Raw genomic sequence first — 17,418 nt, forward strand, 5'->3', positions numbered from 1 at the left:
TACAAGGCTCTTATTTCAAATTATTCTGCAATAATATTCACAATAATATACACTTTAACAAAAATCAACAAAAAATATTTATCGGTTCCAAAACAGAAATCTAAAAGAGGCAACAGGACATGAACAATTAAGATGATTTTATTTTTCAAATCTCTTTAAATTTCAAGAGAAAGGAAACATTTCAGCACTGTAGAAACATTCATTGATGGTCACGATAAAGAAAAAGAATTCTGATGAACACAGCACCATATAACAAACATTTATGTGTCAATATGTAATGGGTATTAAAGTAAGAAATGTCTACAAGATATGAGATAAGCATATAGCAGTTCCACCAATGTATCTGATTTGGCTAAAATTAAGGAAAGCACTATGGACATGAATCTGTCACCTTCCATTTACTAGCTTAACATGAATTCCAATATAAATCTGCAAAGCCTATGGAGGAAAGTACATTGCAAATTAAAACAATATTTAGGTTGTATTATATATAGTTACTACCAACAGTTTATGAAAAATTAGGCTATAATTGAAAGGCCATTTTAGATTTATGTTCACTTTTGATCGCTTACTTTACTTTTTTCCTGTTTAAGTAAATTCATTTTTTCAGCCTTTGAGTCACAAAAGTACAATATGTTACAAATATACTAATAGCAAATTTCGAGTCTAGCAAAATCCAGTATTTCTTTATTCTTTCCATTGTTTTTCTATTGAGAGCGGTAGCCTGTTTCTCACTAATGTTTGGTGTATGGGCTTGTGTGTAGCAGGAAAAATAAGGACAAATGGGGGTCATTTAAAACAGTTTTATCTTGGGCATTATAAAATGTAGAAATGTGCTTCTAGGGTTTTATGAAAGAGTAGGTTGCAGTTCTACCAATATTTCTAGAGAGTTTATCAACTGAAAACAGCATACCTCGTCAATTTGTTTGGTGGTGGCTACATAAGAAGATCAATCCTATTATAATATTATAAAGGTGAATGTTTGTGAGTTTGTGGGTTTGTGAGCTTGTGTGTTTGGATGCTTGGATGTTCAGATGTTTGTTCCTCAATCACAGCCAAACGGCTGAATGGATTTGGGTGACATTTCACACACACCTACATATTTCCCAAGAAGGTGCAATAGGCTACTTTAAAAGTGGGTCACTCACCCCAAATCGCCACTGTCACCCTCCAAACACCCCTCCGGCCTCGGCAATAGAAGCTGGCATTCTGCCAGCGCTGGTCTCTGCACGCTCCTCCTATTGGTGCATGGCAGATGTGGGCAGGCTATAGAGCCAGGGCTGTGGCACCATAGGTTGAGGACTCAATGTGGGCATGCCGAATCGGCAGTGACACAAACAACAACATGGCGGCCGCCCACAAGGTCCCGGAGCCGCAGCTATGCCAGGCTGCCACACAGAGGAGGAGGCTGCTGCACCTGACCCAACAGATACAGGTCAGTGCAGCGGAGGAGGGGGTGTCCCGGGGGAGGGGGGGGGGTGTCCGGCGGGGAGAGGGTGTCCTGGGTGGGGGGCGGGGGTGTCCCCTGCTCGGTGTCCCCAGGTCCCTAGCTTCATTTCCCCCCCCCTACAGCGAACCCCGTGTAGTAGCACTCACCGTGCTCTCCTCCGCTCCTGTCTGCATACACTTCTCCTGCTGCCTGTCTGTCCTGTATGAATCACAGCAAGCCCTGGTCTGGTTGCTAGGACGCCGGAGCTCTGCTACATAATCTGCTACAGAATCTGCTACATACTTGACATAGCCAGCTGCACAAGAAGTCTATGCAGGCAGCCAGCACACACACGAGCAGAAGATAGAGACAAAGGTGAGTGCTACTACACATGGGTTACTGTAGGGGGGTGGGGGGGTTCATGAAGCTGGGGGCAGAGATGGGGGGACATGAGACTGGGGGGGCAGAGATGGGGGGGTGACTGGGGGCAGAGATGGGGGGCATGAAGCTGGAGGCAGAGATGGGGGGGACATCAGACTGGGGGGCAGACATAGGGGGGGAGAAACTGTGGCCAGAGATGGGGGGGGGGCAAGAAACTGGGGTCAGATGAAGTGAACTGGGGGCAGAGAAGGGGGAACATGTAGCTGGGGGCAGAGATTGGGGGGGGGAGAAACTGGGAGCAGAGATGGGGGGGCAAGATGGAGGGGGGCACCGATAGGGGGACAAGAAATATAAGCGGTTCGGTGCCACCGCCAACCCGCAGACGAAGTCGCGGGTAACTGCTAGTTAACAATAAAGTGGAAAATATTTCTAGCTTTGCAATGTATAATCAATGTTGAATCAGCAGTTTAATAATCCTGAGATAGTAGATACTAGTAAAAGGACCTGGCTTTGCACGGGTATATTTCATTTTTTGTTTGTGTAGTGGCCCCAGTGTACCTATACTGGACTGCCATACTAGATGTCAGCATTATTATAAATTGAAACGTATTTAAACTATACACAGATGACATACAAAATAGACTAGTGCCAATTCTTAAGGGGCCACTACACAAACAAAAAATGAAATATACCCGTGCAAAGCCAGGTCCTTCTACTAGTATTGTAGAAAGTGATGGCACATCACTAGGATATGCCATCACTTTGTAATCAGTGGAGCTCCAACCTCTGAGCAATCCTGAGAACGATGAGGCTGCGGTGCTAGCTAGGGCTGCATAAGGCCCTGTTCACACGGGGCAAAAGGGGTCGGATTATGGCGCTGAATCCATGTCATAATCCGCCCCCTCACAATGGAGGTCTATGTAGACCGCCAGCTGCCCTTTCTTCAGGCGGACTCCACGGATGATTCAGCCCCGGTGTCTGCATCGCGGCAGCACCCTCCTGGCGGGGCCCATTCATTTTAGCCTACTCCAGAGGGGGCAGCCGCGACTGTTGGAAGCCGCCACAGTCGTGGCAGGCGCATTTGGGCTCTATTGTGACGTGGCTTCCCGCGTCAATCTCGGGACCAAAATCCGGCAATCCGCTCCCCATGTGAACGGGGCCTAAGGGTCCATTCACACAGAAGTGTGGATTTTGGCAAGGAAAAAATCTGCTTCAGGAATTAGTATATGTTTTTTCCTCCAGCACAGTGTATGGACCTTGAAAAAACCACTAGTGTTTTTTCCACATGGTTTTTGCAAATTCCACACCAAAATCCATGACGTGTATTTTCCACCTCCCATCGATTGCGTTGGTTTTTGCAGGTGGAATCCGCCTGAAGGAAGCTTTTTTTCACTAGTGGAAAAATTCCGCTACCAAGAAAAAAAAAAGATAGTGGAACCCATAGAACTCTATGGGGAGACGTTTTTTCCACGTGGATTCTGACACAGATTCAGCGCAAAATCCTCGCTGAAAAACTCAGTGTGAATGGAGCCTAAAAGGAAACAGGGACTTTGATAAATCTTTTCTTACTTTAGGAACCAGTCTATTAAACATGCCCCCTACCCTATCAGGAGTAGGTCAATATATAATTGACAGTCACCTCTATTACAAAAGTGTCTGACCTCTGCATAAGCAATGCCGCCCCTGCTACCTCTTGTGTCACCCCCTCTACCTCATAGATTGTAATCTCTTGCGAGCAGGGCCCTCAGTCCCATTGAGTGAAATGACTTTCTTTGTAATGTATCTTCCTGTCTGTATTTGAACCCTACAAATTGTACACTGCTGCGGAATATGTTGGCGCTACATAAATAAAATTTATTATTATTATTTATTATATAGTCAAATAAGGGAAGATGTGGAGAAAAATGCAGTTAACAGTATTTTGCCTGTCAACTGAACTAGTAGACTTCTGTAGGAAATGGGAAGCACAGCATTGTTGTAATTGTTGCAGAGGTTTTCTTTTTTTATTCCTCAAATGCCTTTGTTTAAAAACAATATAAACAACATGGGGCCCTATTGCAAAGTCTGAATTGGCCCCCCTTCCATATTTTTAAGACAGTTAAAATGACAAAGTGCGAGTAAGCAGGGGTGTAGATAAAGGATACAATATTGGCGCTGAAATTGAATCCTTTGGAATACTGTTAATAGCCTTCAAAAGTTCTTCAATTAGTACTTTCTGTGCTGGCTCCTTTGGTATATGTTTGTTCTGTAACTAAAAAACAAAAGATAAAGATGAAATATACCATATTTTCCGGCGTATAAGACGACCCCCAACTTTTCCAGTTAAAATACAGCGTTTGGGATATACTCGCTATATAAGGGTGCATTCACACTAAGTATACGCTGAGCTGATTCTGAACGTAAAACACGTTCAAAATCAGCGCGTACAAAGCAGATCCCTTTCATTTTAATGGGAGCAGGCACACGTGCGCTCCCCATTGAAATGAATGGGCTGCTTTTTTCCCTATTGGTTTCAATGTGATACACGAGGTTAATATGACACACAGGGGTTAATATGAAGGACATGATGTGAGGCACATGGGAGATACTGAAACTAAATTAATAATCCCAAATACCTGACATTACTAGGAATAGTAATCCAGCAGGTACCTGTGTATTTTACTTTCACTTTACTGTAGCTTCCTTGTTATGGTCTCGGGATCCTTGACCACGGACTGGCCCCTGACTGATAACTTCTCAGTACAGTACAGGAAAAACACACCAAAAGAAAACAAAATCGGAAGAATGAGCAGTTTGGACTTCTAGTGTGGATCCTCCTACACCCTGCCTCGCACAACTAGAAGTAGCCGTGGGCCCGACTAACTTGCTGAATGGGCACAAGCACAGCCGGAGAAGTAGCTAACCTACCAAGGGAAATAGAGCCCCTGTCTAGCTTCACGTTTACGAAGGAGAGGCAGATACAGGACAAGCCCCCCACGGATGTCCAGACGCGGACTAACGGTGAACATGAGAACACAAAAGCATAGGAAGAGAATAAACGTGAAACACAGAATAACCGAACTAAGCAAGGGATAGGGAAAAACAGAACTTAGGATCACACACAAAAACCCCTACCAAAATTCCAAACTTCCAAACAGAAAAATACCTAGGGCTCGCTGCGCCCGGAACACTATGTCTGGATACAAGCTCAATACTTAGCGAACCAGTCCTGTGTGAACAGGAGCAAGAAACTGGATGGGCCAGGATGCAGATGGTAGCAGCTTCAGACAACAGACATTCACTGAGAACAGGAACAGACGTTTAAGACCGGCATCAGATAGCATGTGCAACAACCTTATATAGTAAGGAGAAGGCCTCACCCATGGCCTGTAAAGTATTCAGCACTGCAGAGAACTTAACCCCTTCAGAGGCCAAGACACACCAGGCACTGATCCATCAGGCCACTCACCACGTGATCCACGCCTGAGTGCCAGAGCAGAAACTGCATGTCTGGTGTGAACATTCCCCTGCCGTGCATCAGGTGGTTCACGCACTGAATGCCGTCCGGACACTCTGCGCCTGAACCTAACAGGCCGAGACTGCTGAGACCGGGTCATAACATTCCTCTCCTCAATACGACAGACATCTTCTATGAGACACAATGAATCTTGCACATAATGGCCACTGACTTATCTGCAGATGTTATATTCTAGTGGTTACAGGACCTTTGATGACATCACAGTCACGTGACCTACAGGACAAGCCAATCACAGAGCAGTAGCACTAAAGGACCTCCCCTTTTGTTTAATCTATGCAGGTTCTTGCATGTCTCTGTGCTCCGTGGACACTGACTCGAGTATAAGCTGAGGGGGGCATTTTCAGCATAAAAACTGTGCTGAATAATTTGGCTTATATTCCAGTATATACAGTAGTTTTATTATGTTTGAATTGCTTTAAGGAAATTAAGAACTTCAAAAAAACGTAAAATTTCTTTGCAGTGCCATATTGTGATACCCAAAATTTTTAATGTTCACATAGCAGACAACAATAACACCACAGAAACTACAAAAAAAAAAACAGTGGTGTTGAGGAAAACCATGCGTACTTACAAAAAGCATGTTTAATTCTCCCACAGTTATGAACAAATCTTGCTTTTGGTTTGAGCCAAGTGCATTACAATTTACCCTAAGTAGGATATATTCAAGAAGACAGAGATAGTAATAATTTTAAATGCCTATAACTCCTATAAAAGTCATGAATTTAATATTATTTTAAAACCAATAATCTATTTTTAAGGTGGGATAGCAGCAGGGAGGAGAGAAAATCATTTTATTTTTCTGTTACTCTACTTCAGATAACCCCAGAGAAGGAGGTACCATGGATTTTTGTCCACAGCATCTAAATCATTTTACTGAAAAAAAAAGTAAAAATAAACTTTTTCACCCGGTTAAGTGCTATAATTTGGCACTAACTGTTTTGTCCCTGATCAAGTTCAAGTCCCCTAATGGAACAACCAAAAATGTAAAAAAAAAAAAAAAGTAAAGCCAAAAGTATGAAAACAAAAATTTATATATAAACACCCCCAAATGCCCATTTTACCCCACAAAATAATTTACAGTATAAAAATGTAAAATTTATATATTTAAAAAAATTACATATTTGATAACACATCTGTAACACAAAGAATTTATCCAGGGGTATAGTAAGCATTTTACCCTATAAGGGTTTTATTATTTTATTGTCAAGAAATGATTGCACAGCTTATAGCGAAAAGTGAAAATTGTAACTTTTCCAGAAATACCTAATTTCAGTGTACAATATGATGAACCCAACTTGTGTCAGACAAACACTTCAAAAGTTGTGGCACCCAGCATTACCTGCTAAGGTTAGGCTCAAACTAGCATTGGTCTCTCTGTCATGAGGGTCTACATGTGAACTTGAATGATGGAGAGCCCGTCCTGCTAAAACAGTTACCCGTGGACACCCGTGTACCCCATAGACCAAAATGAGGTCCGTGCAGGATTTTTCTCTCTGCCGATTTTAGGCGGAATATGTGGTGGACTCTCCACCTCCTTAACAGTTTTTGGAGTGTTTGTTAATGCCACTGACCTATACGATTTCTAACAAATCTCTATTATTGTCAAATATGGTATCCAAAGGATATCCATAAAAAACAAAAACATGTATATATTGATGCATATAAACCGCAGTGTTCACACGAATGGCATGTCTGAGACACATTATGATGCGGTGTTATGATAGTATAGGTTACTGATTGCACTTGCCATAAGTATAGCATGTAGGATGCATATTTCCGCAGAGTCGGTGAGCTATAAGAGTTGTATTTTTAAGGGACTCTAATTATGGTTTGAATAGATGAGTCACCTAATCATGAGAACAATCACTTTATGTGTAACATAGCTGGGCGATATCAATATTCGCTAATTATCTATATGACGCTAACTCCTTTCTTACCGATACATTTTGAACAAATGGCATACGATGTTGCATCTAATCAATGGATTTGTTTACATGATCTGAAACCTCAAACATGTGAACGCTTGTAGCGTCTCTGCTAACATGACAACCTAAACTCGTGCCCGCTATCCAATAAGGAGGGTTGTGTCTGTTGACCACACCCTCAGTCTGAAGCGGGAAAGCCGAAGGATAGGTGAGTGAATTCCTTTGTCCAGGGTATAAAAGGACTCGCTGCGGCGCTCTGCCTTCAGCTGAAATCTGAAATACCCGCGCCTACCATCTGGGCGTAGGGAACGGTAGCTTTTACTGCCAATATCGTTCTATCTGGTCCTTTTACCGCTAGGCAGTTTAGGTCAGAAGTCTCCTGATGATCTCTTTCAATAGAGGGAAACGCGTAGAGACAATAACACCATTCTTAGGGGCGATTATTAGGATATCTAGCAGTGGGTCTTGTTATTTTGTTACCTTGCCAATTGATACAATTATCCATCACTCTAGTATTAGCTGTGTCGCATATTGTTTATGACACAGGACTAATAATTATAGTTGTGGATCTGAGATTGTAATAGCGGGTTAGTGTCAATCATCTATACACCCCAGCTTCTGTTACCTCATATCCCCATAGCGGTACTGTGAAACACATACACATTAGGTATCCATATGTCTGAAAGTGCCCGGTCTACTGAATATAGGGGATCTGCAGTGCTCCTGTTCCGTCGGGAAGGGGTTAATAGGAGCACTGCAGATACACTATATTCAGCCAAGCTGAATTCTAAGTGGGGGGAAAAAAAACAGGCCTCAAGCTCAGGGAAGGGACAGACAGACAACCAAAACACCCCCTCCCCTTTCCCAGCACCCAGCAACTACTGCACCAAAAAACTCAGGCCATTTAAATATTTGAAATTTTCCACTAGCTGCTGCATTTCCTCCCCCTCGGCTTATACTCGAGTCAATAAGTTTTCCCAGTGGTAAAATTAGGGGCCTCGGCTTATATTCGGGTCGGCTTATACTCTAGTATATACATATATCAAAGTATTGTTTTTATATTTCTGCCATAAATGGTATTGGGACTCGCTTCATTTCTGAAGTGGATTTTATAGGTCTACACATTAGAAACCACCGCCACAAATCACCTCACTTTCAAAACTGAACCCTCAAATAATTCAAAACCACATTTGGGAAGTTTGTTAACACTTTAAGCATTTCATAGGAATTAAAATAATTGGAGTGGATCTTTAGATTTTTTTTCAATAATATGATCTTTTAGCCCCAAAGTTTACACTTTTACAAAAGTTAAAGAAGAAAATTCTTTAACCTTTGTAAAAGTGTAAATTTTTACAGTAGCAGACCAGGTCCTGTGATATCGCTGTGCGGCGACCTGTGCTTCTGCAAGGCTTGTCATAGCAACATTACTATTGAGGCTGGTCTGTCAGTCTATGGGACTTGCAATCAAATGAAGGGGCTATTAGATTAGTAAAAAAAAAATATTTAAATAAAAAAACACCTAAAAGTTCAAATCACCACCTTTTCCCTAGAATACATATAAAATATTACTGTGAAACACATACACACAAGGTATCCCTGTGCCCGAAAACGCCCGATGTACAAACTTAAATATTTTTACAAATATTTTTTTCCCGTACGGTCAATGCCGTAGCGGGAAAAAAAGTGCAAACCCGATATTTTTTAGCTGTTTTGCTTCTGCTAAAAATTTGAATACAAAGTGATCGAACCAATAGACATTTCCTAAAATCTATTAGGTCCCTCAAAAAAAGACACCCTAGGCATGGACAGAAATATAAAAAATTTAGAATTTGTTTTTTTTTCTGTAACGTTTTAGTTTTTTTTAAGAGGTTAAAATGTAAATAAAAACATATAAATTTGGTATCCCCAGAATCAATTTGGATGCAGAGTGAATACCACAAAAACAAAGCCCATAAGTGTATTTTTTTCTGGAAAAAATAGACTGCCTTTTTACTGCCTCAGCTACATTGTTCCAACTCTCTGGAATTCCATGCTGCACATGCTGGCGCATCTGAATGAGCAGCAGATGTTGGTAAATGATTACTACATGCAACAAACAACAGGGAAAATGTGTTATGTGAAATCTATCATTGAAGGCTTATAGAGGTAACCAAATTTGTGATGTCACCCCTTTACTCAAACTCATGTAATGAATAAAGTACTGAATGACGAAGAACAGTTTTCACCTCTTGGTCACAGTAACTGCCCTGGGGTTGTCAAAGAGGAACTGAAGGAGGATGAAGATTTGGGTCTAGGTTGTCGTGGAGGAAGATTAAGACTTTCTTTAGAATGCAGAGAGAGTCCTTAATATTTCACAGCCAGGGTTGAAGGCTAACCCTTCTTTGTTACAAGATGATGATGGTGCAAACCATCACGGTAGCCAAGAAGACCAGCCATGACAGGTCCACGAGTCCATGCACACACTTGCAAGCATGTCAGGCTGCATGATTCATTGCTTACATAGTGACATGCACATTATTACCATGAAGCAAAGGGATGAGAATTGGCAGGGCCGGCGTTGTGGGGTGGGGGTTGGGGGGCAATTGCCCAGGGCCCCTGTCCCTAAGATGGCCCCGGGATCTGGAACCTGAGGACTCCGGATCCCGGAGTCAGGCCCGGCCATATCACTAATAGAAAGGGACCCAGTGTCAAGTGCCACAGGGCTCTTTTCCAAGGTGTGTAAAAATGCATGACATCAGCCGCAGAGAAGAGGAAGCCAGAGGCGGTGGGAACAGCAGAACAGTGCGAGCAGGTTCAGTAGAGGTAAGGCAAGGTGAGTATAACTGTTTATTTATTTATTTATTTTTTTTCTTATGGTAGAGTTGGAAGGGACCTCAAGGGCCATTGGGTCCAACCCCCTGCGAGTGCAGGTTTTCCTAAATCATCCCAGCTATATGTTTATCCAGATTCCGCTTGAAGATTTCCATTGATGGAGCGCCCACCACCTCCCGTGGCAGCCTATTCCACTCTCTCACTACCCTCACTGTCAGAAAGTTTTTCCTAATGTCTAATCTGTATCTCTTTCCCTTTAGTTTCATCCCATTGCTTCTTGTACTTCCTTGTGCTAATGAGAATAGGGTAGATCCCTCTGCACTGTGACTACCTTTCAGATATTTGTAGACTGCTATTAAATCTCCCCTCAGCCTTCTCTTCTGCAAACTAAACAATCCCAGTTCTTTTAGCTGCTCCTCATAGGACATGGTTTGCAGACCTTCCACCATTTTGGTTGCTCTTCTCTGGACTTGCTCCAATATATCGATGTCTTTCTTGAATTGAGGCGCCCAGAACTGTACACAGTATTCCAGGTGTGGTCTGACCAGGGAAGAGTACAGCGGAATAATGACCTCTCTTGATCTAGATTCAATGCTTGTCTTAATACATCCCAGAATTTTATTAGCCTTTTTTGCAGCAGCTCATGTTGAATTTGTGATCTACTATTATGCCCAAGTCCTTTTCCCCTATGCTGTCACTTAGTTCTATTCCTCCCATACTATATATGTTTTTTACATTTCTGTTACCCAGATGTAGAACTTTGCATTTGTCCCTGTTAAATACCATTTTGTTCACCTCAGCCCATTGTTCCAGTGTGTCTAAGTCCTTTTGAATACACTCTCTCTCCTCTCTAGTGTTGGCTATTCCTCCTATCTTCGTATCATCTGCAAATGTTATGAGTTCCCCAATAATTCCATCGTCCAGATCATTTATAAAGATATTAAAAAGTACTGGGCCCAGAACAGAGCCCTGCGGCACCCCGCTTTTGACTTTCTTCCAGTTCGATGTGTAGCCATTTAGTATTACTCGTTGTGCCCGATCATTAAGCCAGTTGTGAATCCACCTAACTTTTCCCTTACCTCCCTGGGCCTTCGATTATTATACTACTCTAGGGTCTGAAGAGACTCCAGAGCATAATATAATAACAGCACTGAGGGAGTCTGTAGGGCCGTAGGGCGCTGTGGAGCATTATACTGGGGGAAGAGGGCCCTCTGGATAGCATATACTCTGGAGCAATACACTGAGGCCCTCTACAGAGCATGTTATATTCTGTGGGACCACTGTGAAGCATCACACTGGGGGCCCTCTGGAGAGCATATTATATTCTGTGGGGCCACTGTGGAGAATTATACTAAGGTGGCCCTCAGGGGAGCATATTAGACTATGGGCCAATGTGGAGCTTTATACTGGGGGGAAGGGGCAGTGTGGGGAGCCTGTTACACTCCACAATGGCCCCACACAGTACATTATATTGTGTGGGGCTTCTCGGGAACATATTATACTCTATGGGGACATTGTAGAGCATCATACTGGGAGGGGCACTGTGGGGAGCATATTATACTGTGGGGGACCACTATGGAGCATTATACTGTGGTAACCACTCTAGGGAGTGTATTATACTGTGTGGAGGCCATTGGGGAGAATGTTATACTGTGTTAGGGCAATGTGAAGCATTATACTGGGGTGGACACTGTGGGGTGCATATTATACAGTGTGGAGCATATTATATTGTGTGGGGTTGCTGGGGAGCATATTGTCCTGTCTGGGGCCACTAAGGGGTAGTGTACTGTGTGGAGTATTATATTGTGTTAGGGTTCTAGGGAGCATATTATACAGTGTGGAGCCTTATATACCATGTGGGAGCACTATGGGGGTCTCAGGGGAGTATTTTATACTGTGTGAAGCCACTGTGGAGCATTATATACTATGTGAGGAAACTATGGAGGGCTCAGGGGAGCATTTTATAATGTAGAGCATTATATAACATGTGAATCATTATACTGTGGGGGAAGGGGAGCATAAAATAACTGTGGGCACCCCTGTATGTTATGCCTACATCACAGCTCCATCATTATAATCTTTTTTTTTTTTTTTAATGTAGATTGTGAGCCCCACATAGAGCTCACAATGTACATTTTTCCCTATCAGTATGTCTTTGGAATATGGGATGGAAATCCATGCAAACACAGGGAGAACATACAAACTCCTTGCAGATGGTTTTATGCCCTTGGCGGGATTTGAACACCAAGACTCCAGCACTGCAAGGCTGCAGTGCTAACCACTGAGCAACCGTGTGGCCCCCAGCTCCATCATTATAATCTTACACATATGTGTAGTGCTCCATAGCCATGTTAATACAGCTTTTAGGGAGACTGTTGCACTACCAGTCACATGTATGGCCAGGAGCCCCTTGCCAGCTTCCAGTTCGCTTTACTCAGTCAGTTCACCACCGCCTCTGCCAGAACCATAGCTACAAGTAGCATGAGGAAATGTAGCAGCACTAGCTGATAGGCAGTATCTGGAAGAAGATAATCCAGATTTTTTTTAAATTTTGCAGCACCAACTGGACATACAGCAGGTAACTGACACCAATCAGCTGTATAACCAGGTACAGTCATACCTAGAGGGGGTTTATATTCACAACATACAACATGAATCAGGCATCAATCTGTAGTTTTTCACAACTCAAGTTGATGCCATCTGCAAGTGCATCTGTCTCTCTGTATCATGTTCTATTTTTTTTTTTAAAGACATTTTTTCCCTTTTTTCCTGCTCAGAGTCTGCCACAAATGTTTCTTCAAATTCTTTAGTTGCCACTTGCCCTGCCACACACAGTACTGTTCCCATAAAGGGATAATTTTTTTGAAAGCCACTATTTCATCAATTTCCAACCAGGCACACTGCACTTACAAGTCTCCAAAATGAGCTATTTTTGGAAAAAACAAACAAACACATTACTGTGTGTGTATTAAAAAAAAAATATATGTGTATGCATCTACCCCCAAAACTGGCTAATTTTTGAAGGGTTTTTAAAATTAAAAATCATAACCTTATTTAAAAAAAAAAGAGAGTGGCAGAGCAGTGTATGCTGAAACAAGCCGTTTGCATTCACTGACTACCACCTATTTTTATCATAGACATACTCGTACTTTGATGTAACTTTGGCTACGTTTGCCTTACAGTAGGTGCAGTTCACATGGAGGAATTTGCCATAGATTTGGGAGTGGATTCCGCCCCTAAATCCGGAACTGATTCCTCTTGGAATCCACCTCCCATTGCTTTCAATGGGAGGTAGAGATCACAGCAGGACGTGGAAAAAAAGAAGCATCGTGCTTGATCTTACTGCGGATTCTGCAGCTCATTCAGCCGCGGTGTCCACGACTCGAGACACCCTCCTGATTAGGCTCATTCATCTGGGCCTAATCAGGAGTAGGATGCCTCGACAGAATGCTGATACACTGCATTGGCATCCCGTCGTGGCTAGCCTGTGCGAAAATTGTGGCGGCGGAAAGTGGTGCATTCACATGGAGGAAAATGATGCTCAATTTGGTGTGGAATTTCAGCCAATGGGAGGCTTTTTTTCAGCACTGAAATTCCACACCAAATTCCTCACCATTTTCTTTCCGTGTGAATGGACCCTAAAGCGTAATTTCCTCTTCACTTTCTGCTGTGGGAACATACCCTTAGAAAGCTAGAAATGGACTAACTAGACCATAAGAACCCAAAATTAAACACATCTTTAAAGGTTCACACATCTCTAGTTCTGTGAAAAGAAGGGAAAAGGAGAGGTGCAAGTGACAGCAGGAACAACTTCTAGGGTAAGGCCAAACATAGCAAATACTTGTATTGCTGAATGTCTGCAGGGACATTCATCAGCATTTTCCACTGCTCTAAAAACACCCTATTATTAGTTGGTTATTGCCTGTGGTGCACCTGCTGAGTTCTCTGAACACCCCTTCCATCTTTTCATTGCAAAGATTTAAATCTGGGGCTAAAACCTGCAACAGAAACTGACTATGGGCTTGAAACAAGTGCCCTTACGCAGCAAGTGGATGGGATTTTGTTTAACTCCCAGCCCCTCTGCTGCAACTGTAAATTGCAGTGAGTTAACTACCTGTAAAATTGTGGTGACTAACCAGCAGTGATTTCCCCACCTGAGTCTTAGGCCTTTTTGTCTTCTACAATCTACCTGTGACCATAGGGGTTCTATATAGTGGTTCTACACAAGGACTTCTTGCAAATCTGAAAGAATATGTGCTCTCTGTTGTATTTGGGGTTTCTTTTTTGTTTCTACTATGAATGAGAAGATATGTGCTTGCTTATCGAGTCCCCACTCATGAGCTTAAAGTATCTTCTCAGATTTACATGTTGAACTTCTATTTTTATGAGGTGCTATCTACTGTACATAGGTGGGTGAGGTGCTATTTTAACAACACATACATATGTGTAAACAATACATGGCCTTTTTGCCATTTTGCATAAGAGTATATCAAAAAGTATGAAAATGTTAGAGAAACTCCTGGCAGCGAAACAATTTGATAAAATTTTGAGGTTTTTGGGAAATTATTACCTGTAGCAAGAAAATCTGCAGATCCAGTAAAACAGTTTGAGGAAGTTCCATAATTTTTAAATGCGCTGCCTCCTCAATAATTTGATCTATTTCGTTCAAAGAAAGAATGTTCAAGCTCTCATATTGCACAAACTTAAGAAAAAATAGAGAAAAAACATTTTCAATGCCATTTTAAATTTTATGTGCAATAGTAATAAGCAATTGTAAATGGTGTCTATAATACATGCAAAATTTCTTGCACCTGCAGAATTGCAATGTTTATGCTTCAAAATTAAATTCTTTAAGGCTAAATCCCCACGTTGCAGCAACGCAGCTTTTTTTTTGTTGCAGATTTTGCTGAGGTTTTTTGAGCCAAAGTTAGAAGTGGATTGAGCAAAAGGAAGAAGTATAAGGCTGGGTTCACACTACCATAGGTGTCTGACAGCTACTGTCCGTAGCTAATGTCTGCGCAAGATTTTAGCAATGGACGCTAGCTATGTCCGTTTACAATTTCCATTATTTTAAATGGGATATTATGTTAGATAAGATAATCCTTTAATAGTCCCACAGTGGGGAAATTTCAGTATGTTACAGCAGCATAGTAATACAGATACAGGATAATACACAGTAATATATTATGAAAGTAGGCAGTGGCGTAACTAGGAATGGCGGGGTAAACTTTTGATAAGGGGCCCCCCTCCCTTCCAGACTGACACCGAAGACCTTGACCGACCAACCCCCCCGTCGCATTCCTGCATGCTTTATTATGCCCCAAAGTGACCCCAATACACAGTAGAATGTCCCATAGTGGCCCCAAAACACAGTATTATTCCCCATAGTGGCCCCAGTACAAAGTAGTATGTCCCATATAGGCCCCTGTACACTATTATGTCCCATACTGGCCTCTGCACACACTATTATGCACCATAATGAACAATTATTATACTCAGGGGTCTTTTCAGACCCCAGAGTATAATAATCGGAAACCCGGGGGGACCTCGGTGGTTTTGGCCATTTTTAATGATGTACTGATGTCACATGACCCGGGATGCAGGCCCCGGTCATGTGACATCAGAAACGTCACACAACTAGGCCCGAAGCCTGCCAGGAGCGTGGAAAGGTAAGTAACACGTTCCTTTACCTTTCCGGGGCCTCCGATCATTATACTCGGGGGTTTGAAAAGACCCCCGAGTATAATAAAAGTGCTTGTGGGGGCTGCCCCTGCCAGGATTGGTGAGTAAATAGGGCCCGTTACTGGCTGGAGTAACTCCAGCCGGTAACGGCCTATTAAAAAGAAAAAAAAAAAAACGCAGGTGTGGCGGCTGTTGCCGGGCCCTTAATGTCCCCGGTAGTTAGGCCACTGGAAGTAGGTACACATATGCTAAGAGAAGAGAAGATATACTAGGACTCCATAGCAGCTAAGGAAGAGAAGAAAGAAAGAAGGAAGACTTCAGAATCATTGAGTTTTCTGTGCGGAGTGATCTTTGCTTGGTCTGATGTAGATTATGTAGCCTGATGTAGATTATGTAGGAAGGACTTGCGATAGCGCTCCCTCTCACACTTGGGGTGAAGCAGACGGTCACTTACAGTGCTGCCAAGTGCCATCAAGGTCTCATACATGGGGTAGGATTTGTTCTACCACATGGAGGTCACCACAGATAGTATCCTTTTGTCACTCACCACCCGTACTGGGTCCAGGGGGCTCCCCAGGACAGAGCTGGCCCTTCTGATCAGTCTGTCAAGTCTATTTCTGTTCCTGGTTCATATACTACTCCCCCAGCAGGCCACACTGAAAAAGATGGCTGAAGCAACCACAGAGTTGAAAAAGGCCCTAAAAAGTATCCCATGGACTCCAAAGGCCCTCAGCCTCCTGAGCAGGTAGAGTCTGCTGTGACCCTTTCTGTGCAGCGCCTCCAGGTGATCAGCCCAGTCTAGTTTATTGTTGAGGAGCACACCCAGGTACTTATAGGTCCTGACTATCTTAATGCATGTCCCTTGGATCTCCACTGGGATCGGAGCACTTCTCCGTTTACTAAAGTCCACCACCATCTCCTTGGTCTTCCCACCATTAATCCTGAGGTGGTTCAGCTGGCACCATTCAACAAAATCCCGGTTTAAGTCTCTGTATTCCCTATCGTCACCATCAGTGATGAGGCCTGCTATTGCAGAGTCACTGGAGTACTTCTGTAAGTAACAGTTGGATGAGTTGTGCCTAAAGTCATCAGTGTACAGTGTGAAGAGAAATGGGGCAAGAACTGTACCTTGTGGTGCCCCCGTACTACAGATCACAGTGTCAGAGAAACAGTCCTGGGCTCTCACATATTGAGGTTGGTTTGCGAGGCAGTCTAGTATCCAGCTGGACAGATGGTGGTCCACTCCACCAAGGTTCAGCTTCTTCCTCAATAGCCCTTGCTGAATGGTGTTGAATGCACTGGAGAAATCAAAGAACATTATTCTCACAGTGTTCCCTGGTTTCTCCAAGTAAGAGAGAGCTCTGTGAAGAAGGTGGATGATGGCCTCATCTACCCCAATGCCCGGCCGATAGGCAAACTGGAGGGGGTCCAGAGTGGGGCACACTAGAGTCCTTTAGTGTCCGTGTGTGTCCTTAAGTGTCCATTTACAACCATGTCCGATTTTTCAAGCGGACAGAAAAATCCTACAGTTATCACCAACCCCTCTGCTGCAGTGGGAGCCTGGCTGTCAGATACAGCTGTGCTCCCGTGGTGATCGCACAGGCTCTGCTTGAGCCTGCTCGATCACTGTCACGTAACTGTACGTGGGGATGAGGGAACTACCACATCCCCTG

The 17,418-nt window shown here is 43.1% G+C and overlaps 1 protein-coding gene across 2 annotated transcripts in view; it reads right to left on the reverse strand.

Annotated features, from left to right (window-relative positions):
* Positions 1 to 300: 300 nt before the first annotated feature.
* The window catches only part of MEI1 (meiotic double-stranded break formation protein 1), a 268,519-nt gene continuing 251,401 nt past the window's right edge, over positions 301 to 17,418 (reverse strand). Inside the window, exons 29-31 of one of the 2 annotated variants that reach the window (XM_075286804.1) lie at positions 14,634 to 14,765; positions 3,955 to 4,061; positions 301 to 343 (exon numbers count right to left, since the gene is read on the reverse strand). In XM_075286804.1, coding sequence (XP_075142905.1) covers positions 301 to 343; positions 3,955 to 4,061; positions 14,634 to 14,765 — 282 coding nt within the window. Of the gene's footprint in view, positions 344 to 3,954; positions 4,062 to 14,633; positions 14,766 to 17,418 lie in introns of those variants that run through there. The other variant, XR_012717454.1, reaches the window with a different exon arrangement.

This window comes from Leptodactylus fuscus, chromosome 9, assembly GCF_031893055.1.
Source record: "Leptodactylus fuscus isolate aLepFus1 chromosome 9, aLepFus1.hap2, whole genome shotgun sequence".
NCBI classification, from domain to species: domain Eukaryota; kingdom Metazoa; phylum Chordata; class Amphibia; order Anura; family Leptodactylidae; genus Leptodactylus; species Leptodactylus fuscus.